At 36.7% G+C, this 22,845-nt stretch overlaps 3 protein-coding genes and 1 long non-coding RNA gene across 6 annotated transcripts in view; 2 read left to right on the plus strand and 2 right to left on the minus strand.

Moving 5' to 3' along the window:
* Nucleotides 1–8,618, plus strand: part of itsn2a (intersectin 2a) — a 44,315-nt gene extending 35,697 nt beyond the window's left edge. For all 3 annotated transcript variants that reach the window (XM_079887331.1, XM_079887333.1, XM_079887332.1), the window contains 13 exons: nucleotides 314–410; nucleotides 563–754; nucleotides 2,370–2,491; nucleotides 2,577–2,683; nucleotides 3,678–3,861; nucleotides 4,667–4,765; nucleotides 4,908–5,075; nucleotides 5,193–5,402; nucleotides 5,527–5,648; nucleotides 6,152–6,234; nucleotides 6,321–6,404; nucleotides 6,820–6,993; nucleotides 7,077–8,618. In XM_079887331.1, coding sequence (XP_079743457.1) covers nucleotides 314–410; nucleotides 563–754; nucleotides 2,370–2,491; nucleotides 2,577–2,683; nucleotides 3,678–3,861; nucleotides 4,667–4,765; nucleotides 4,908–5,075; nucleotides 5,193–5,402; nucleotides 5,527–5,648; nucleotides 6,152–6,234; nucleotides 6,321–6,404; nucleotides 6,820–6,993; nucleotides 7,077–7,234 — 1,800 coding nt within the window. In that variant the 3' untranslated portion in view covers nucleotides 7,235–8,618. The remainder of the gene's footprint in view (nucleotides 1–313; nucleotides 411–562; nucleotides 755–2,369; nucleotides 2,492–2,576; nucleotides 2,684–3,677; nucleotides 3,862–4,666; nucleotides 4,766–4,907; nucleotides 5,076–5,192; nucleotides 5,403–5,526; nucleotides 5,649–6,151; nucleotides 6,235–6,320; nucleotides 6,405–6,819; nucleotides 6,994–7,076) is intronic.
* Nucleotides 8,473–11,014, minus strand: fam228a (family with sequence similarity 228 member A). The gene is made up of 7 exons (XM_079887334.1): nucleotides 10,876–11,014; nucleotides 10,709–10,786; nucleotides 10,447–10,641; nucleotides 9,936–10,016; nucleotides 9,725–9,812; nucleotides 9,421–9,565; nucleotides 8,473–9,337 (listed from the first exon to the last, which is right to left on the minus strand). Exons 1-7 carry the CDS (start codon nucleotides 10,930–10,932, stop codon nucleotides 9,262–9,264), a joined length of 720 nt encoding a protein of 239 aa, XP_079743460.1. The 5' UTR covers nucleotides 10,933–11,014; the 3' UTR covers nucleotides 8,473–9,261.
* Nucleotides 11,015–14,824: 3,810 nt separating this feature from the next.
* On the plus strand, nucleotides 14,825–15,903 carry LOC307168864. The gene is made up of 4 exons (XR_013823001.1): nucleotides 14,825–14,868; nucleotides 14,964–14,994; nucleotides 15,083–15,426; nucleotides 15,885–15,903. It is a non-coding gene; the product is annotated as an uncharacterized lncRNA (long non-coding RNA).
* A 3,911-nt stretch (nucleotides 15,904–19,814) lies between these two features.
* On the minus strand, nucleotides 19,815–22,616 carry ccn2a (cellular communication network factor 2a). Its single transcript, XM_079888302.1, has 5 exons — nucleotides 22,262–22,616; nucleotides 21,801–22,017; nucleotides 21,456–21,707; nucleotides 21,074–21,285; nucleotides 19,815–20,983 (listed from the first exon to the last, which is right to left on the minus strand). The coding sequence occupies exons 1-5, from the start codon at nucleotides 22,313–22,315 to the stop codon at nucleotides 20,687–20,689; spliced, it is 1,032 nt and encodes a 343-aa protein (XP_079744428.1). The 5' UTR covers nucleotides 22,316–22,616; the 3' UTR covers nucleotides 19,815–20,686.
* Nucleotides 22,617–22,845: the final 229 nt, after the last annotated feature.

Here is a 22,845-nt window from a genome sequence, read left to right on the forward strand (position 1 = left end):
TATATATATATATTAGCCTCTAATGCTCATCAAGCCTGCATTTATTTGATCAGAAATACAGAAAAAAACAGTAATATTGTGAAATATTATTACGGTTTAAAACAATGGTTTTATATTTAAATAACATTTGAAATATAATTTATTTCTATGATGGAAGGCTGAATTTTCAGCATCATTATTCAAGTCTTCAATGTCACATGATCCTTCAGAAATCATTCTAATATGCTGATTTATTCTCAATGTTGGAAACAGTTGAGCTGCTTAATATCACCAGCTTTTAAAAAACAAACTAAAAACATGTTTCTGTTTGTAGGCACGGGGTAAGAAGCGTAAAAAGGGCTGGTTCCACTCTTCTAATGTCAGATTACTGGAGGCAAACAGCGGCAAAATAACTCCTGCACCTCAACCATGTGAGACACACACACACACACACACGTTGTCATCATACTCTTTCATTCACGAGCTTTTGTATGTGGTGTTGTTTTGTGTGTTGTTTTCCCTCCTCTGTCCCATTCTGCTACATCCATCCATTCTCTCTGTCTCTCTCCCCTTCCCCCTGTAGTGTGTCAGGTTATTGCAATGTATGACTACAAAGCAGCCAGTAAGGATGAGATGAGCTTCCAAAAAGGTCAGCTGATCACCGTACTCAACAAGGACAACCCTGACTGGTGGAAAGGAGAGGTCGCAGGGGTCATAGGGCTGTTTCCAACTAACTATGTGAAGATGACCACAGAATGTGATCCCAGCCAGCAATGTGAGTACTATGAGAGTTACTTTATCCGTTCCTGTTTCCACATCAGAGTTCAGAGATGTTCATTTTGGAAAAGGGTAGAGAAAATATGAATTGCAATTAATTGAATTTGAAATAACCTTTTAAAAAGACTGTTAGTGAGACAATGTTCACGCACACAAACATTTACCCAACTATGTTCTTTAAATTTGATTACAGAAAAGGAAAGTAAGAGAGATTTTTTTGGCCATAGTCGTTCTTTCTTTCTTTTTCTTTCTTTCTTTCTTTCTTTCTTTCTTTCTTTCTTTCTTTCTTTCTTTCTTTCTTTCTTTCTTTTTTATCAACATGTTCTAATATATACTTTCCATTCATCCCTTCATTATTCATTCTCTCATCTGCCCTTATCTCCTTTCTTCCACCTTTTTTCCACGCCTCATCTGTGTTTTATTGTAGGACGATAGCTCTGGCCCCTCCTTCCTCTTCCTCCTCTCTTTTCTGGGCCAATCAGAACACTGCTCTGGTCCAGGAAGCAGCCTCAAGCACGCCTTCAGGATTTAACAGTTCCCCTTCAACTATTTCTGTTGAAACTTTACTTAAATAGCAAACAAACACATCAGTTTACCCCACTGGCTTCAAGACATTTTTTTCTTTCTTTCTGTTTATGTTAGATATCAGTTTCTTTTAAGAAGTGACAAATTAATGGGGCCGTATCTTGAGCATATATTTTCCTTGATATTTTTCAAATAAAAGTTCTCTGTACTATGTAAAAAATATTTTGTACATTTCACAACTTCCCAGTCATCATTTACAGGAACTAAGCTGCAATGAAGCTGCTCATTATGAAATCCTTGGATTTCTGACATAGTTAAAACCTGAAAACATTAACCTAGTATTAACATTTGCCTATTCAGTGTTCAGTAACTTAATCTGCCCAGTCCTGGTGAGGTAATAAAGAGGATGTAGGATAGATATTTCTATTCTTAACAGTAAAAAAAAGAATAAATTGTGAAAACCTTTTTATTTTGTATGCATTTTTACTTGGGTCTTTTTCATTTTTTCATTATTATTATTATTTTTAAACATATTTGAACTTTACTGAGCCCAAAATCAAATGTGTATTCCAGTGTGCCAGATAAATACAGTATTTCTTGTATCAATATCTGAAAATGGTGTTTGGCACCAACTAAAACAGCATGTTTGGGTACCTTGACTAATATTATAGATGGACCACAGGGTAAAATTTTTAATAATAATAAAAATATGACATGGCCCCAGTGAACGACCCTTTTAGTCAAAAGTGAACTAACCTTTCACACAAGCAAGTACTGTTCATCAGCACAATAATATATTTGTAGATCACAGGATTGTTAGTCTGCCTCTGCGTGTTAAATGAACTGATGACCAGAAACATGTGTTGCCCTCATACTTGACCAGCTATGCAGCCGGCTAACAGTCATGACCTTAGAGACCATTAGACTTCACTCTGAATGTCATACTGTAACCTTTGCTCTGGATGCATTTTTGTATGGAAAGTATTCTCAATTATATGAAGCAGAATTTCACAAATAAAGTTTTCAATTGTGACATGCAGTGATGTGGTCGCTGATGAATGCGTGTGCGTGCATGTGTGTGTGTGTAGGGTGTGCTGATCTGCTCAGTTTAGACTCTATGTGCACTGAAGAGAGAAAGAGACAAGGCTACATCCATGAGCTAATTCAAACGGAGGAGTCCTACCTTGAGGACCTGGAACTGGCAGGGGAGGTAAACCAACAGTCATTTCAACAGTCAAAATGTATGACATATCTATGCTATGTAATTATTATTTCCTGTGTGTGTGGATATTTAGGTGTTCTATAAGCCAATGGCAGAATCAGGGCGGCTGACGGAGGCTGAGATGAGCCTGATCTTTGTGAACTGGCGGGAACTGATCATGTGCAGCACCAAACTCCTAAAGTGAGTCAACAGTGACGGCTAGAGGCAGTTTGTGAAACTGCAAGTGCATGTGGTGTGGATGGTTTGTTTTTGTGTAGTCCAATATTAATTAATTTTCCAGTTCTTTATGATGTTTACAGTACATTGTTAAAGGCTTTGTAGGAAACCATTTACCTTACACTCGGGACTATCAAATAGCAACCAATGGATGCAAATGAAATTAAATATTTAAACAAATTTGTTCAGGTTAACATCAGATAACTGAATTAGGTCAGTGAAGTCATTGCAATTATTATCAATATGAATGTGAGTGATGGAACCTTTTTTAATTCTTCAATATTTTTATATTGGTTTATTTATTTTATTCCTTGTTTTCAGACATCTAGTCAATACTACAATGATTTATTCATTTATATAATTTAAAATACATTTTAATTAAAATCTTTTAATAAAAAAAACCTCACAGTTTATATATTTTAAAACTTAAACGTTTTATATTAAAAACAGTTAACAACAGAGTAAAAATATACAATAACAATTATTACATTAAAAATATCTACAATAGAGTAAAAATCACATTAAAAATAACTATAATTTAGTTAAAAAATTACATTACAAATAATTATATTAGAGTAAAAAATTACATTACAAATAACTACAATTGAGTTAATTTATTACATAAAAATGTCTACAATAGAGTAAAAATCACATTAAAAATAACTACAATTTAGTAAAAAATTACATTAAAAATAACTATATTAGAGTAATAAATGGCATTACAAATAACTACACTAGAGTAAAACATTATTACATTAAAAATAACTATAACAAGACAATAGAAATAATATTTAGTGTATCATTTTTATTAGTTGGCTACACCTTTAAACAAGCGGAGAGGACACTAAAATGGTACATTAATAGACAATTTCATATTTCAGGTACATTTTGATTCCTAGGCAAACACACAAAAAAACAAAACAATGTATAATATACAGTATATGTGTATGTGTTTCAGAGCTTTGCGTGTCCGTAAGAAGATGGCTGGAGAGAGGATGCCGGTGCAGGTGGTGGGTGATATCCTGTCCTCTGAACTCTCTCACATGCAGGCCTACATTCGCTTCTGCAGCTGCCAGCTCAATGCTGCAGCCCTTCTGCAACAGAAAACAGACAAGTCACCTGACTTCAAACTCTTCCTGAAGGTAAACGGAGTTCTAATAACAGGAAAACTGCACTTTTTGGTGGACACTTTTGTGTACTTTCGCACAATAAACAATTTTGGTCTAGTGTTGGGTCGCTGCTTGATCAGTGTCCTGAAGCAAAACCAGTTGTGTTGTCCATTTTCCACACTAGTCCACAAGATGGCGCTGTAAATACTACTCTCTCGTGGGCTAGTGTGGATGACTTCACTGTAGCAGCGATAAGACATTAAAGGGTTAGTTCACCCAAAAATGAAAATTCTGTCAGTAATTACTCACCCTCATGTTGTTCCAACCCCGTAAGACCTTCGTTCATCTTCGGAACACAAATTAAGATATTTTTGATTAAATCTGAGAGTTGTCTAACTCCTCCATAGGCTTCTAAGGGACCGAAACTTGCTGGCCCAGAAAATGTATTAAAGACATCGTTAATATAGTCCAAGTGACTCCAGTGGCTCAATCTTAAGTTTATAAAGCGACGAGAATACTTTTTGTGCGCAAAAACAAACAAAAATAACGACTTCATTCCACTTTTCATTTCCTTCTCTCTGGGCCTCGGGTCTTTGCACGTAGTGTTTAAGCGTAGCGCGTCTGTGTTGCACGTCACCACGTAGGCTCACTATTGGCCGACGCTGGTCATGTGTAATACGTGGTGACGTACAACACAGACGCGCTACGCTTAAACACTACGTGCAAAGACCCGTCTGCTCAGTAATTACTGACAAAATTTTCATTTTTGGGTGAACTATCCCTTTAATTAGGCTCTTATCCTTCTCTTCCTTCTGTGTTTTTTCACTCTTCTTTGTAGAAAATTGCCAGTAATTACCGTTGTAAAGGAATGCCACTGTCCAGCTTCCTCCTGAAACCCATGCAGAGAATCACACGCTACCCACTGCTGATCAAGAACGTACGAGAAGCTGTCCTCAACTGTGGAAACTTTCACAGAATGATAAGAGAAATAATAGCAGGATACATTTCTTTAATTCTGCATTATTTGTATGACTTTTATTTAGGCCAGTCATTGTTGTGTCTGAAATATGTTTGTGTAGATTCTGGAGAACACTCCTCCAGCTCACGCAGATCACGCGCACCTGCAGGCGGCTCTCGAGCAGGCCGAGGAGTTGTGCTCGCAGGTCAACGAGGGCGTGAGGGAGAAAGAAAACTCCGATCGGCTGGAATGGATCCAGAGCCATGTGCTGTGTGATGGACTCATTGAGGTGAGACTGCTGCTGTTGACCTTTTTGCGCTACATGATGACCTCAAAGTGTAAAACAGCAGCTTTTATTATGTGTTATGGTATTTATGAAAATGTTTTTGTTTTATTCTTGTTTTAGCACCTCGTTTTTAACTCTCTGACGAACTGCCTGGGCCCTCGAAAACTGCTGCACAGCGGCAAACTACATAAGACCAAGAGCAGCAAAGAACTCTGGGCATTCCTGTTTAATGACTTCCTGCTCCTCACTTACACCTCCAAACAGTTCTCATCTGGACCAGAAAAACCCTTCAATCCCAACTCAAATGCACAGTACAAGATGTATAAAACGGTAAAGCAACACGATTGGTTAGATGTCCCTCAGAGCTTGTAATTAGCTTTATTAGATTGTTTTGTGTTAAACACTTGTAATATTTGTAAAATGTCTTTTTCTAAGATAATCTGTCTTATTCTAGCCAGTGTTTCTGAATGAGGTCTTGGTCAAAATGCCCTCTGACCCTTCTAGCGATGATCCAGTTTTTCACATCTCGCACATTGACCGTGTGTACACACTCAAGACCGACACCATTAATGAGAGGTACACGTACACTTTCAAATTAAAATACTTAGAGAAATGCCTAAAGGCCCGTTCACACCAAGAATGGTAACTATAACGATAACTATATTAGCATCCACCAATGATAATGTTGATTATTATAAGCGTGCATTGCAGTTATGTCCTTTAACTCTTTAAAGCAGGATGGATTCTGATTGGCTGTCAATGTTTTTTATCATTCATCAGCTGGAAAAAAATCATTCTGAAAAGTGATTCAAATTATATTGTTATCGTTATAGTTGTGGTGTAGACTTTCCTACTCTCATAGAAATTAACGATTATTAAAACTTTATCGTTATCCTCCTTGGTGTGAATGGGCCTTAAAACTGCAATCATACACACACTTAAAGAGATTCACTGAACTGAACTAAAGTGAAATAAAGAGTTATTCTGTAGTGAAGCAAAAATACTCATTTATTACAGTAAGTATCTGTTGTGCAGTATATAAATTACTAATGTTATTGATCACTTTCATTTTAAATCAGGACAACATGGGTGCAGAAGATCAAAACAGCTTCTGACCTCTTCATAGAGACTGAGAAGCTCAAACGAGAGAAGGCATACCAAGGTTGAAATTCAATGATGGCTATTAAGAGTCAAAGTCAATGTGATTGAATGCAGCATTACTGATAAAAGTCTGTGTACGTTGTTTAGCTCGCTCTCAGAAGAACAGTGGAATCGGGAGACTGTTAGTAACGGTCCTGGAGGCGACAGAGCTGAAGCCCTGCAAACCCAACGGTATATACACACACACACACAGTTAAGTCCGTATATATTTGGACACAGGCTCAATTTTCATAACTTTGTATGCCACCAGAATAAAAATAAAATGAAACACTCAAGATGAATTAGAAGTGTAGAGTTTCAGCTTTAATTCAATTGGTAAAGTATAAATCAACTTTTGAGTCAGTTGCCCAATTATTTTGGTCCCTTAAACCCTTCCTTCAATTTGGATGTAAATAAGAGAATTTTTTTTAAAAAGCTGAGTGTGACTTTAAGCCCATATTCAGCTTTTTGTATCATGCTTTTGTTTTGCTCTTCTAGTAAAATTAATCTAGTTTTAAGAATGTTTAGATATTAATACTGGAGATCAAGACAAAAATACTAAGTAGGAAATGATTTTTGCAGTGTGTGATGTGTTGTGTGTTTATAGGGAAGAGTAACCCATACTGTGAGCTAACAATGGGCGCTCAGTGCTACACGTCCCGCCATCAGCCCGACACGCTCAACCCCAAATGGAACTTCAACTGCCACTTCTTCATCAAAGACCTGTATCAGGACGTCCTCTGCCTCACTATCTTCGAGAGGGACCAGTTTTCTCCTGACGGTGGGATTCTACACGGCAACACACATGCAAAATATACACGCACAAAAAACATATATTTTCAACTGATTGTGATTTCAATACAGATTTTCTAGGTCGTACTGAAGTTCCTGTAGCAACAATAAAGAAGGATCAAGATGGTAAAGGCCCATTGGACCGGCGTCTGCTGCTTCATGAAGTCCCAACTGGAGAGGTCAAAGTGCGGCTTGACTTGCAGCTCTATGAGCAAACACCTCACATGTGAACGCCACATCTGCTTCATTAGCACAACAATATTAAACACATAACTTAAAACAAAGTTTGTTAATTAGTGTTCATATTTAAAATTGAACACTCCTGAAATGGAAAAGGTGAACCACTTAACGGATGTTTACATGCTTTGTAAAATAGAGGCTGGTAGAGTCGTATTTACTCTCATGCTTAAGGATGATGTTGTATGATGGGGAAAACTGGGTAATAATGTGATGATTTGGTTGGGATAGGAACTGGTTTGTATTTTGAATTTTTTAGATTGCATTTATAATCTGAACATAATCTGTGTGACCACAGTTGACTTTGATTAGGTGTTCTTTCTGGCCTTTCATTCTTTAAAAGCCAAAGATTGCTATCCCAGCTAACAAAATGTTTTGCTAATGTTCCCTTTAAGTTATGAACATTTTTCTAAATGTTCTCTGGACGTTCAAAACGTCGGGTTCTTTGTTTTAAAAAGTCATGCAATCGTTTTGGTAGTAATATTTAATATCCAACTATAGCATTTCAGGACAAAACGTATAAACAGTGTTTAAAAAAACATTTTTGTGCTAATGTTTTGAGAACATTATTAAAGACCAGATAGCTTTGAATAAACGTTACTGGAAGAATTTTTGTTCATAACTTTTGAGAGAACCTTTTCAAGAACATTAGCCAAAGTTCTGAGAATGTTCCCTGTTAGTTGGGATAATGGAGTGAAATACACTGCTCTGCTTTACCAGTGACTTTTATTTTACTTCACTGCCTTTAAACCGAACAACATGTACAGCAGCTTCCATATAAAGAGATTAAAAAGATCTCTGCTTGTTCATCTGAAATTGCTTGCTCTCAGGAAATGGCCAACATTAATTCAGTAATTTCTTGAATCCATGAAGCCAAGCACACATGTGCTAACCCGGTGGTTCCCGAACTTATTCCTGAAGCTCCTCAGCGAATGTTTAATTTTATTATTAAATACTGAAACACTGTCTTAAAAACTGTTTTATTATATACTATTATCTGAACATGTGTGACAGAACACAAATTATTCTTTGAATTCTTAATTGTATGAATTTAGGAAAGCTTTATTTATAAATGATTTAAGAATGTATAATATGGTTCTTATGATTTTCCATTGATTATGCCTAAGCCTAACTGAACAACAGCATTCAGTTTTATGAACTGGATCTGGATGTTGTACATTTGGATTGATGCTTGATGTCGAAAGATTGCGTGTACTATTTGTTTAATGCATAATTGTATAAACATCTATAGGAATCAATTGCTGTATTGGTTTGGGTACAATTATTTATATACACCAAAAATAAAACCCCAGAATTTCTCTAAATATATTTATTGAAAAAATTAAAAGGAAATAAAGTTTTTTTCATAGAACCCCCAAAAGATTTAGCAGACTGGAGGTTTACTAACAGTGCTGCTTGAAAGTTTGTGAACCCCTTGCAGAAACTGAATAATTTCAGGGTTTTTATTTAGTACTATCCTAAGTAAGATATTTTACTTAAAAGATGTTTACATATAGTCCACAAGACCAAAAAAAATGGCTGAATTTATAAAAATAACCCCGTTCAAAATGATGTTTGTTCTTGAGTCCCTTTTTTGTTCTTCAGAAAAATCCTCCAGGTCCCAAAAATTCTTTAGTTTTCCAGCATCTTTTGCACATTTGAACCCTTTCCAGCAGTGACTGTATTATTTTGAGATCCATCTTTTGAACAGGGACATTTTTTTGTCTTGTGGGCTATATGTAAACATATTTTATGTAAAATATCTTATTCAGGAGAGTACTAAATAAAAAATAACATAGATTTTGTATGAGCGATCGATGATAGTCAGAATTTGCTCACCTTCTTTGTGGATGTTGCAGAACATAATATGCATTGTTCAATAAGCACTACACACATTGCATACTGTACAGTACACCTCATTACTTATTGCACTTGAATGGTAAAACAAGCACCATCCTCAGTAAGGGAAGATGTGTGTCCATACAACCTGATGTCAAAAAGGACCTATGGAACGTTGTCATTAACCATATGAGGACCAGCACTTAGTGTGGAAGCAGCATCCCTCTGTCACAGCTGAATGTGGAGAGCATCTATTCCTGAACAGCAATGACCTCAGTATTACGGGCACAGAAGTGCTAGAAACACAAAAGCAGTTCAACAGCGAGCCTGAAGATGATACCTTGATCTTAACAGACTGCGGTCCTTCCAAAGTCTCTGTGAGGTAGTATCTCTTGAGGGTTTGGCCTGTGACTGTTTAAGGCTCTGTTGGGAAGCAGGGGGACTCTGGAGAATTTCCTCCACCTGCTGACGGCGATACACATGACCTAGCATGCAGAGTTTAAAGGTCATACAGAAGCCATTTTGTTTACCTGAAGTTCACCTCTGTTTCAATGCTCTGTAGCCCAATTAAAGGAAGTAGTTCAAAAATCTAGTCATGTTTAGCAGCGTATACATTTGTGAAACGAATTATTTAATAACAGCACCTGTTTGGCAGCGAAGTACTACTGCCTTTTCCTTAATCCTGGCTCGTGACTGAAGAGACAGAGGGTCCTGCAATGTTGGTGTCGAAATCTGCAAAAAAGCACATGCTTGACTAAAACTTGATTGAATTCTTCACCAAATCAATTACATATAATCATTAATGCATTTGTTTAGTTGTGTAACTATTCACATAAAAAAGATGATATGACTCACTTTGTGATAATGTGGTGAGTTGAAATGGTGCAGGAAAGGGTTGTACTCTAGGGGATCATAACTCTCTAGAAACACAAAACCCTAAAACACAGAACACATTTTAGTTTTTAGGGAGATTTTGGAAAACATTGCAGGTTTTCATTAATTTTATTGTTTTAGTTTTTTTATTTATTCTAAAAATCAATGAATGTCATGGAATAAAAATTCCATGACAACAATAGGCCTAACTTACTATAAGTTTTTTGTAACCCTAAATTGAATTAAATTAAATTTTTATACGTTTTTATTTATTAGCATTACATATCTGGCCTGTAACAACACAACATACTAGCATTATTGACTCAACATTCATTACTGCATTAAAATTCCTCTGATAAACGGTTACTATGAAAGTGTACTATAATGTTGTGACTGTGCTGAAATGGCAGTGAAAATTACAGTGCACTGCTACTGTAACAGCATGCTTATGCTAATATCTGTAATGTTATACTGTAACCGTTTAAGGTTATACCTTAGCATTACAGTAGTTGATGTAGTGTGCATGCATTCTCCTTATCTTCTGTGTCTCATTATAGCCATGGTGTGTAAAGTGTTGCTCAATGCTTCGCTGTATCGGCAGCCACACGCTCTGCGTCCAGCGCTTATAGAGCAGTTTACTTTTCCTCAAGTCCAGTGCGTCTCTGTGAGCGAGGTAGTGATCCAGATTCTGTACTGACACACACAAACACAAATGATTCAGAGGTAACAGAAAGAATCACATCTGAAAATATTACCTTTATGAATCCAGCCTCAGTCTCCAGCAGTGGCTGTGTAATGGCATTTACTTCTTGCTGTTCAGAGTGTAATTGTTCCTGCAGGCGAAAAGACAGTCAAGTTGGGTGAGTGTGCACCATTTATATAATATGTACAGAAGTGTGTTTGTATGCAACTGTGGCTGTACCAGTAGTTGTTTGTTGGAGCTGAGAGAAATGGTGTGTTGCATGTCATCTGCAATCATTGTGCTGGTTGGTCAGAGCTTCATTCTCTTTGTAAATTAATTTCTGACAAGTTCACTGATTGATGAATGTCATTTGAAGACACTAAGGGCAAAAGAACAATAACATTGGCATATGCATAGGTTTATGGCACCGTTGGAAATTTTGACAGCCAAAACAGTTTGACGTTCTTGTGCCACAATCACTACTCATGATTCATGAAAATGCATGCAAAACATATTTTAACTATGGCGATCAGTCTAAAACCCCAACCAATTTGAAGCGGTACTAAACTGCAGTGGAAAATATGGAGTTCATATTGTGCCATAATTAAGCAAACAAATCCAGCATTTTGCAAACAAACTCGATCTGCTTTGCAAAGGAAAACTCGACTCGCAGACAAACAGAAAGCAATGTGCAAGTACAAAGGTCAATTTGAGCGAAAATGCAGTGGAGTTACAAATATGTATTGTGTTTTACAAATATAAATAAAAGAGCCTAGATAAATTTCACAAATAAATACAAACCATCCTACAAATTGCATGTAACCTTTGAACAAATACCAAATCTAGTGCATACAAATGCATATCTGTCTGTTATGATTGTGAGGCACTTGGCTTTTTATGAGATCTCTCGGCTCGATTTTTTTCACTAATGTGTCCAGGCAGATTTTCTCACAAATGCAGTTGAGCAACTTCCTCTTCTAAAACAGTAGATGGCGCTAAGCTAGGGGAGAGATCTCATAAAAAGCCAAGTGTCTCACAATCATAACAGACAGATATGCATTTGTGAAATATTATCTATGGTTTGTATTTATTTGTGAAATATTATCTAGGCTCATTATTTATATTTGTAAAACACAATACATATTTGTAACTCCACTGCATTTTCGCTCAAATTGACCATTGTACTTGCACATTGTTTTCTGTTTGTTTGCGAGTCGAGTTTTCCTTTGCAAAGCAGATCGAGTTTGTTTGCAAAATGCTGGATTTGTTTGTTTAAATATGGCACAATATTAACTCCATAGGGAAAAGCAAAGCGAAAAGCGCCATAAAAAGACACATGGGAACAATCATGGAACTAATCAACATGAAGAGCTACAACGAACTACAAACATGGCATAAGAAACAGGAAATACAACAAAAGTCCTGACAAGACAGGTAATATATAACATTTACTTACTAAGCATTATCATACTAAGACATTATTGGGAGATAAAAAGTGACAACTGATATGTATAGGCAATACATTTTATGTTAATATTCTGCTATACGGTTATAAAGATCTCTTTGATTTACATTAAAATGCTATCAGAATTTCATCAATGTAATATAAATAGGCTATCAGCCATTTCATAACTTTGCATATTTTTGCTCAGTTTGGGCATCTGAATAAAATGAAGGTGTTTCTTTCCTCCTCAAGTATCTAATGAGCCTTATAAGCCTGATATATCAAATATAATACTTAATTAAATACGTGCAAAAACATTTGAAAAAGTTTGGTCTAAAGTTTCAATAAACTGTTTCATTAAAAAAATGTTTTTTCTATTTATTATTTCGTATGACTTGAACATATTATTTCCTCAATCTATACGGACATTAAAATGTCTATAAGACATTAAAATGACTAATATTAGAAAAAATAATAATAATTTAGAACAACTAGTCCATTAACTGCAATTTTAAGCCTGATTTGTATTGTCTCTTCATGTTACGAAATACAATGAGACTGTAACATCATCACGGGTCGAGTCTTATTGCAGTTGAGTTCAGTGAGTCTGTAACCTGAAGTGCAGCATCTAATTCCCCAGGGTTTTCAACACAGAACACCCTGAAACCACTCTGTACATGCAGGAAAGAAAGAAAAGGCATCCATGCATGAACTGAACTGTAACTTACAGAGCTGACAGACTCAACCTGGCAGGACCGACCATCCAAATCATCTGAATAACCTCGAGTTGACAGATAATGGTCTTTTACTTTTACTGGATGGCAGCTGAAAAGCAAACAACATTCAAGTGCATTTTCATGCAAAAGTGCCTGTACATATCCTTAAGACAATCACAAAGTTAAGAACGTTCGCCACCATAAAAAGGAACTTGTAATAATAATAATTTTGGTAATAGACCTTATGCGACAGAGAAACTTCAGTTTTTGCGGTAACGTTAGCTCTAACGTTATTTACCACTTGATAAAGTGGATTTAATTGAAGATATCATTACATTGTAATGTTTAAAGCGTAGCTGTCATAAAAAATGGCAAGTGTGGTCTTTACCCTAACCCTACTCGTCCATAATGAACTGTAATATTAATCCGTACATATTTACGTTGATGGCCGCCTACTCACTGCGTCGTCGAAATGATGCTGCGAGCTCTTTATTTCGCTTTTCCGCGCGCCCCCATGTGTTACTATAGTGACGTCTCTCAAACCCAAAAGACTCGTGAGCGCGCTCCTTCAGACATGTGCAGAGTCAGACCATAGATAGAGTCGGTAAAAAAAAGTGCAGACACGTTCAAACTTGTCTTGAAAACCATTTAAGGTTTATCCTCGGTCAGTTTTCGAGTAAAATTGTGTTACAATTACAATAAAATCATCCTAAAAAAATCCAAAAAAAACGAGAATTCATAGGATAGCCTACACTTGAGTTTAATTCGTTTATGAAGCTCAAGGATTATAAGCCTACAATATGTAATGTTTTTTTTGTGTGTGTGTGTGTGTGTGTGCATTTGTCTCATAGTCTACATCCAGAGTTTTTATATTAATTTGGATAATTTATTTTTTAATTCTGCTGCCAGTTTCCAAGAACAAGAATACGGTTTTTTTAACATGTATTGACAAATCTAGGGACTTTGACTCTACTTCATAGCCTACAGGCAAAAATGATTTAGAGCTGTGATCCACCAGGTACAAAAGGCTGAGGCACAGTTATAGAAGTGATATTTATACATAAATGCCAATATCTGATCAATTAATATTGCAATGTAACTATAGGCTTTAGATTTACTATTGGAGTAAATGGCTACCCTTAATTTGGTGGAACAGATGAAGGAGGTTAGTCGACTCAGGATATAAAATGTATTATTCATACTTACATATATGAAAGGTGCTTATCATATATTGTAAAATGCTAAATACCCTATAATGAAAAAAACTAATCAATAAATGTGTAATGTTTGACACTTTATCTGTTGAATTACTGGTATGTCATTGTCGAGCCCTCTAAGTTTAAGAGTGGTTAGCTGCCCCCTAGTGGACCTCTGGTCATTGTTAAGAACTGCTGGTTTAGCTCACCTACTGGAAAGATGCCTTTTTTTGTGGTTCCCAGCAGAGAGACTTTTTTTCTAAGATAGCACCCTAAGTCATGAACTTGTAAAACACAAATAAAATGTTAATTGGCCTATTGGCCTATCTGAACCTTCAATCACCATAGCTTCAATACTAGAACACAAACGTAACAACCTAGCAACCTAACAGGCTCCTGACAATGAAAAGCTGTACACAATATGAAAATATACAGAATAGATTATGAAAATGAAACTTGCATTGGCTATTGACGGCTTTGTGATATAATTGGCATGCGTCAAACCAGACGTCATACCTGCCACGTGGACATTGTTCTATCTAGAACAACTCACCTGTCTCGCCATTTTACAAACCCAAAACGAGAAGTTAGGATGGGAACCCAGCATTTGAGGTAAATTTGAACATTTCCTTTCTGAAAAGTCAAAGTAACAATGGATTCTTATTATATATCCTACATCATTATGCTAGAGTATAGTATTGTTAGAAAGATTAGGCCTACATTCCTTCGAGTCTAAACAATGTGCGCTCTACAGCTCTGACATATTTCATTCCTAAAATTCATCTTGATGACTTTTATAAGCCTATCCTTTCTTTTTCAAATAGCTTTGATTTGTATTTATGGCTGTCAAAAGAATACAACAAACTCATGAAAAGAGGTATGAAATGACACCATTTCACATCAAATAAGTATTAGAACTATAAACATTACATTAAATATTAAATATTAACTCATGCTTTATTTCTAACACAGCCGAAGAATTAATGAGGAGCATTCTGTTAAGGTTGGATTTGTAAATTAATATGAAAGATTTTTATTCTCTGATTCTGATTATACCTGTGTTAAAATACATTTTTTTTTCCCCCTTCTAGGCCTAACGATTGGCCCATGGGCTCTATCAACAGTTTCTATTTAAAAGCTGGTGGTCAATTTGGCCCAATCAAGTTCATTAATACGTGTGTCCCTGACTCACTTTTGATTGCCTTATATTGTTGCTATGTTCAACATGAGCATGTTGCATCTTTATTCAACTCTTCTGAAAAGCTGAGGGCACCTATGGTCTTTTTAAGAGCTGAAATGTATGATGCTGCCAAAGCATCTTTGTTATATCGGTCTCAATTCAGTGTCACCAAAAATACATCTGAAAGAGACCAGTATGTCATAGATGCTTGGAGTGAGCCAGGAGACCATTTACACATACTTAAAGGTAGGGTAGGTCAGAATTGTCTAAAAAAAACTTTTATTCAAATTTGTTTAAACTGTCTTTATATACCAATACATAATTAAAATGCAAGTACTCTGAAATAGAGCGTATAAAAAATTGAGTGACTCTAGTGTATTTAATCTTCAATAAACACAGCTCATTAATTCCATTCACTCCCACCTAAAAATGGGTGCGCGACTGCGCGCACGTGGGCAGAGCCAGTAATAGCGCGGTAGTCATGGCGACGGAGAGTGACAGTCGCGCAAGCCAATCACTTGTTTCGTCCCGGTAGGAATTAATGAGCTGTGTTTTTTGAAGATTAAATACACTATAGTCACTCAATTTTTATGCTCTCTTTTTCAAAGTACTTACATTTTAATTATGTATTGGTATATAAAGACAGTTTAAGCCAATTTGAAAAAAAGTTCTTTAGACAATTCTTACCTACCCAACCTTTAATGAACTTATAGTGCGCAACGACAAACTGAGGTAATTACATTGGCTACTTTGTCCTTTCTAAACTAGCATTTTTTAAATTAAATCAACATGTCTGGATGTAAAAGTACACATGGACACATTCTGTAATTCTTTGGTAACTTTTCATTGTTTGAAAAAAAATCTTGTTAGAATTATCTGAGGAATATTTAGATGATTAAGTATACTCCATGATATACAGTAGTCTCAACTTTTGTTTACCTTACTGAACCTTACTAGTGACCCAAACATGTCCTGAGTCGCATCGTTTAACATTATTATTTTCTCTACTCCAGCAAATTGAAACATCTTGGCAATGTGTATGCCCTGGGATTCTATGATCTGGATCCCTTGTTTGTTCTAGTGGACATACATAAGGGAATGAATACAGCGCCACCTTTACATATTGAGGATGATTATTACAGGTAAAAATGTTTTTGGACATAGTACCACCTCAAGTACAACAATGTCTATCAGTGATTTTGTAAGTTACTGTTTTAAGATCAAGCTGTTTTGCTTTTTCTTAATGTATAGGGGTTTTCTCTTTTGCTATGTAAACAAAAGCATTTAACCAATAACTCCATTGCTTTAGCTGCTAATAGGCTAGCAACTTTATTGTGCTTTGGGAAACTTTTTATGGAAACCTTGCTTTTTCTGAAAAAATATCAATTGGCTTGTCTTCAAGGTTGCATCACGAATGGGCTTGCTTCATACTCTCATTGCTATATATTTTGTACATTTCCAGAGTTGTGTTGTGTAACCCCTCCACTGAAACTTTTTAATGAATTTTTTTTAAGGCCCTATGAACTCCAGTTTCTACTGATGTCAAGGAGATCCTTCCCTAATCACATGATTGGGGCTCAAAACCGCTTCAATCGATGGGTTGTCTATGATAATGAGAAGTCATCCTATGTGGACTTTAACATCACACAGGCTGATTTTAAAGGAGATTTCATTATCCATAATGCTGGCTATGTTAAAACACAGAATGGTATGTTTATTGATCATTTCACTCTATGTGTGCAAATGTTTAGTGTTCATACTTTCATCAAATCCATTTTTTTCCTATTTTCACAATTTATTATAACAATTTTTTCATTAAACAGTTTTAAAATATTTAATAATAAACAGTATGACTGTCTCATGTATGACTTTACCTTCTTTTTACCAGTGCCAATCGGAGTAGCTGAAGAGGGATACTGTGGCACTGTTCCATTTAATCGTTCCCGTGGTTCTCAAAAGGAACACATCGATTGAGTGTGAGATTAATCCTGTGTTTGCCCTTATGAAAAGAAAATATATTTCCCTATATATGAATGAACAATATATTAAATGGTTAAACAGGATATTTGAAAATATACAGAATAATATATTGTGTTAATATATTACAATATATTGAATAATGCATACGTTATTGCCGCTTTTCATATTATTAAAAGCAGCATAATATTATTATAATAAAATTATGCCGTATTATGCCATATTATGCTTTTCATATTATTATTATTATTCATATATTAAATGGTTAAACAGGATATTTGAAAATATACAGAATAATATATTGTGTTAATATATTACAATATATTGAATAATGCATACATTTAGCCACTTTTCATATTATGAAAAATATGTGACAATATATTGACTAATAAATACATAATGTATGTAATTTTATATTCAGTAATACACTTCATAATATATATTACTCATCCAGCATAAACACATCATCTTTATACAAATTTTGGTTAAAAAACATCCTGAAACCCCAAAATGTATTAAAAAAATCCCATTGGTTTTGCCTATACATATAATTTCATGTCATTTTATTTTTTAAACAACTGAGTCCTGGTGTCCACTACAGAGGACATAGCATAACATATGAATAAAATATAATTTTTCAAGAAGTTTTTTTTTCTTTTTCTTTTTTTTTAACCATTTGTTTCTTATGCTCTAAACAATGTGATGACATGAAAATAAACTAAATTAAAAAAATAAATAAATTCTGGGTCTCAGGAGGATATATAGAGAACTATAATATAACATATGTTATGCTATTTTTGTCTTCATTTATATGTTTATGTGTATATGTAAACATTTTATATGTATTAATATGTAGCCATACATGGTCAATGCATATATTGCAGTATTTTGAAGACTATAAGCACTAGTTTGTAGTTTCCCATGTATAGGTATAATGTAATATATCGCATTATATCGCATTATATTTTGCAGTATATTCCTATATATTTTTGTTCCATAAGGGTGGTGTTGGGGTTTGTTTATTAGCTCATTAAATTAGGTTTATTTCTTTTTGGTGACTGGTCTTTTTTTTTGCAACTTTTTGTTGTCTTCTTATGTTGGTCCTAATTTTGGGTCATCTCTAGGGCAGCAAAACACACCTCCTTTATCACTACTATCATTATCCTGTCATTCATTCAACCCTGTTTGTGTGCTACTAAGGGCCATTTTATAAGTAATTATATGTTATAGACTACTGGAAAAAGAAAATTAAAAGAAAATGAAGTTGAAATCACAGTGACCCGTGGTTCCTATAAGCATGGCTTAACAGCTTCGGAGCTCTTGTAAAATGTCTTTGAAAAGCCATACGTTAATGTTCAAAATCAATTTCTTCATTACGTAATTCGAGTCTGACTGAATATAATATTTCACTACTACAGACAGTCGATGCACTAGATGGCGCTCATTTGACACAACTTTATTAGTTTGCACAGAATAGATCAAATCCTGTAAGTGTAATGTGTGTGTGGCATCCTCAATTTGAAAATGATTCTGAAATCAAGAAAACAAGTAAGTTTTTTAAATGTTATTATTATTATAATCATGGCAAAATGTGTGTAGCTATGTTTTCTAATAGCCAAAAGAGTTATAATGACAACGTTGTTTGACAGTGTTCATATTGCTGGTGCCATTTTTGACAATTGTACATCCTTCTCATTATTGTACGTTTAAGAGCTAAGACCCCCTCTGTTAAACCCACTTTCTCACAGCCAAATATAGCTGCACATATTTTAGTTATTGTCCCTTTTAAAAACCGTTTACTATCCCCTCTGTTTACTGTTTACTACTTTCCTCTTTTGCATGTACATCTGTTTCTCTGTGTGCTTTCTGTCTGACCCCTGTGCAAACTCATTGGAACTCTGGGAAGGTTTCTCAATGTTTAATATTGTGCTTAATGGGTTTAAGAACCGTTTAAAAGGTTTTTATTGAAAGATTTTAATAATTGTATTCGGCAAGGATGTATGAAATTGATCAAATGTGGCAGTAAAGACTTGAATTGTTACAAAACATGTGTATTTAAAAAAATGCTGTAGCTACTTTTGAACTTTCTATTGATAAAAAATGTATCAGTTTCCACAAAAATATTAAGCAGCACAACATTGATGATAAAAAAATGTTTCTTGTGCACCAAATCAGCATATTAGATTGATTTCTGAAGGATCACGTGACACTGAAGACTGGACTAACGATGCTGAAAATTCAGCTTTGCCATCACAGGAATAAATTACATTTTAAAATATATTCAAATAGCCTAGAGACTTTAAAACATTTAATAGTAATATAAAAAAAACCTTACCCTAAACTTTGAATGGTAGTGTATATCAGTTGTACTGTATATGTTTATGTTTTGAGAGTGCAAATGAGAGTGTCTATTCACTGTCTGTTTTATACATTATCTATATATATATGTGTATAGGCATATGTCAGGACTGTGTGTGTGGTCTTGAGCTTGATGGACCGCACACAATGCAACTGTGTGGTCCGCAGTAGTCATTTAAAAATGGCATTGAAGTAAGTGTGAACATGAGAGGCCTTTGTGAAAACATGGTGGTGTTCATGTGTGGTTGACATCAGGTATAGAGGTAACTAGTTATATAAGAGGAAAAATGACTCGGAAGATGGCAATGTTTATATAAAAAATATATTTATTTAAAACTACCAAAGTGAAAACATGTAACTTTTTGGTCACACTTCTCAATAAAAATATTGGACAAGCTGTACCAAGAACAGTCATGTCAGCACATGAAGCCATCATTAAACATGGTGAAGCAAGAAAATAAGAAAGACAAATGCTTTGAATTTAAATTAACTTAAGCTGTACAAAATATGTACATTATTTACAGCTTTCAAAAAAATAGATACTGTAATTAAAAAAAGAATGAAGCTACAATTCATCCAGTCTTTTTGACGGGGTACTGACTCTCTACCAACAGGAGGAGCCAGATAGTCGAAGTCAAACACTCAGTGCTATATTAACCTTCATAGTTCTTGGCCAAACTTCATGTCTCAGTTCAGCTCAATTAAACTCTGAGCCAACAAATTCAACTAAACGTAAGAGCACATCAGTTTTTCTGTCTCTTTCTTCCGCCTTCTCTCAACTTGGTGAGGCGATTAGCTTCTGGGGTTAAAAGCTGCCATCTGTTTCTGCCCACCACAGTTTAGGGGAGGGGCTTGGCGTCATCTGCCAATCAGTGACACTGGGCGTCACAGAGTCGGACTAGTGCAGTATTGTTTTTTAGGGGGCGTCCGAACTGAGCCCGGTCATTTTACAAACCCCACCCCCTAGCCTTAGACATCCACCATGACAAATTAATACACATACAGCATATAAATCCAGAGCCCATGTACAAGATACAAACACATACACGCAAAAGGGCATAAAATGAAAGCAACGAACCATAAAAAGACGAACAAGTACTTTGTGCTGAGATATGAGATGGATATCTGTTCAATTCAAGTGGACAGTCACTGCATGGAACTCCTTGCCGTCGTCGCCTCCTCACGCCATGTCACCGACCATCTTCTTGTAGTACATGGTCTCAAAGATGTCGTTCTCCCCGGGGCAGTTGTAGTGGCATGCGCAGGTCTTGATAAACATCATCTGTTTCTTCATGAATTGGCCGTCGGGGCACTTGAACTCCATGGGCAAGGTGGCGGTTCTGTGAGGGGTGCAGCAGCGACCATCCGTGCACACACCGCAGAACTTGGGTCGGTAAGACTTGGTAGTGGTGCAGCCAGAAATCTCAAACTTCATGGGTTTGGAGACACGTGGCGTGCGGATGCACTTCTTCCCTTTCTGTAAAGACATAGAATGAAAAATTAGCCATCAAGTAATGTGATGTCGTCATGGTGTTATGACTAGTTAGTTGGTAGGTTGCCCGCTTACCCTGATTTTCTCCTCCAGGTGTGACTCGCAAGGGCGGACCATGCAGAGGCGGGACTGCTTCTCCAGACGGCACTCGCGGTTGTCATTGGTGACACGGGTAGAGATTCCCAATCCGCAGGTCTTTGAGCATGCGCTCCATTCTGTGGTCTGAACCAGACAGTTCTCTCTCATCATGGAGGGATCTGGCCCGTATGTCTCCTCCTCTCTATAAGCTACAAGACAAGACAAGACGTTACTCAACACATTCCAGCCAGCAGCATGATCTCATCCTACTATTCATACCATTACATCATCGCACCGGTATTCATTCCAACCTCCTTAATGGCGACCATTACTGTGTAAATTTTGACTCAGAGAACAGTCAAGATCAAGGAATGCTCACCTGCCAAAACTGGTCCCACAAAGGTGTTCTCGGTAGGGGAGTCACACACCCACTCCTCGCAGCACTTCCCTGGAACCTTCACCCTGCGGGGCATCGGGCAGTCGGGGCTGGGAAGCCTGATGTCCATTCCACAGAGGGGCACGCAACCTACTGCACCGTCCAGACACGTGCACTGGTATTTACAACTGCTCTGGAAGGACTCTCCGCTGCGGTATACCATCCCACTGAACACACAAGTTGCACCTTCTCTGGCTGTGGAAAGCAGATGGAAGGGGGTTTACAACTCTGACTCAACTCAACAACAATAGACTCAAGTATCTGTATGTCAAAAGCCAAGACCCTCACCTGTGCAGACCCCGATACGACGGTTGCTTGGGGAGCCGTAGTCACAGTAAAGGCCTTTGTGGGGGTCGCAAACATCTCGCTCTGTGCACAGCTCGCCCAGCTGCTTGGCACACACCCGGCAACACCCACAGGTGTCCGGCACCAGACTCACGCCGGGCGAACACTGGGGTGGCACATCAGGGCATAGGCACTGTCCACTGCACTCCTGAGCCACAGCCTGAGGAATAAGACACAATGTTCTGGTGAGAGTTTGTACATTTGCTCAACATTGACCTTAAAGGAAATCTCTGAGGGGTTTCATTCTAGAAATAGAAGTTTTGAGGAATTTCATGAGCTGTTTGTGTCTGACAAAAATCTGAAAATGTAACCTGATCACACTATTTCATAATATTCTAGATCTCCACATGCATTCAGACATGATAGCTGTCTCGAGCTCATAATAGTGCATTAAAAGGACTTACCCATCTTAAGAAAGTCAGGCACAGCAGAGCAATCAGATTCATTCCAGAAAACATGATGATTTCTTCTTTACAATCTGTATCAAGAAAATCTTCTTTTGTGATCCTACAATGTCTTGCCGCTGTACCGCAGTCTTCTCTTCAGATTTGATCAAGTCGATCTCGTTGCGTAGTCTTTGAATCTAGTTCCTCCTGATCTTGTCGAGTGAAAGCTAGAGTTTAGCTTCGGTATGAAGTTTAAGCAGAGCCGAGTTGAGTGACTGTTGCTTCTCTCTGGAGGACTTGGAGTGTTCTGATTCTCCAGCAGCAGCTGAGCTACCTTTATACACGCTGCGCTGCGGTGGACTGCCTCCACCTCAATGGAAAGCTGGATAAACATGGGCATTCCTGGCATTCTTTCCAAGTTTCCTGCCCCCCTCCGCTCTCCACTCCCCTCTCCCCCTCCGCTAGACCTGTACCCGCTGCCATCCTACATTCCTGGGCTGTCACATAGCAAAATAAAAGTGCAGTCTTGGCATTACCTTGCAGTGCTTGGTGGTAGTTTAAGCAATTTATCTCAGAGATAGATGGGTGCATGTTTTTCGGAT

Source organism: Squalius cephalus, assembly GCF_949319135.1.
Source record: "Squalius cephalus genome assembly, chromosome: 12".
Classification (NCBI taxonomy): domain Eukaryota; kingdom Metazoa; phylum Chordata; class Actinopteri; order Cypriniformes; family Leuciscidae; genus Squalius; species Squalius cephalus.

Excerpts from the sequence above, each read along its gene's own strand:
- fam228a (XM_079887334.1), bottom strand. The coding sequence starts at position 10,932 with ATGATTGCAGATGACATGCAACACACCATTTCTCTCAGCTCCAACAAA. Across the intron at positions 9,813-9,935 it reads ACTCACCACATTATCACAAA|ATTTCGACACCAACATTGCA; the intron begins GTGAGTCATATC and ends GCTTTTTTGCAG. Across the intron at positions 9,566-9,724 it reads AGTACTTCGCTGCCAAACAG|GTCATGTGTATCGCCGTCAG; the intron begins GTGCTGTTATTA and ends TCTGCATGCTAG.
- ccn2a (XM_079888302.1), bottom strand. The coding sequence starts at position 22,315 with ATGTTTTCTGGAATGAATCTGATTGCTCTGCTGTGCCTGACTTTCTTA. Across the intron at positions 21,286-21,455 it reads TGTGGGACCAGTTTTGGCAG|CTTATAGAGAGGAGGAGACA; the intron begins GTGAGCATTCCT and ends CTTGTCTTGTAG. Across the intron at positions 20,984-21,073 it reads ACCTGGAGGAGAAAATCAGG|AAAGGGAAGAAGTGCATCCG; the intron begins GTAAGCGGGCAA and ends ATGTCTTTACAG.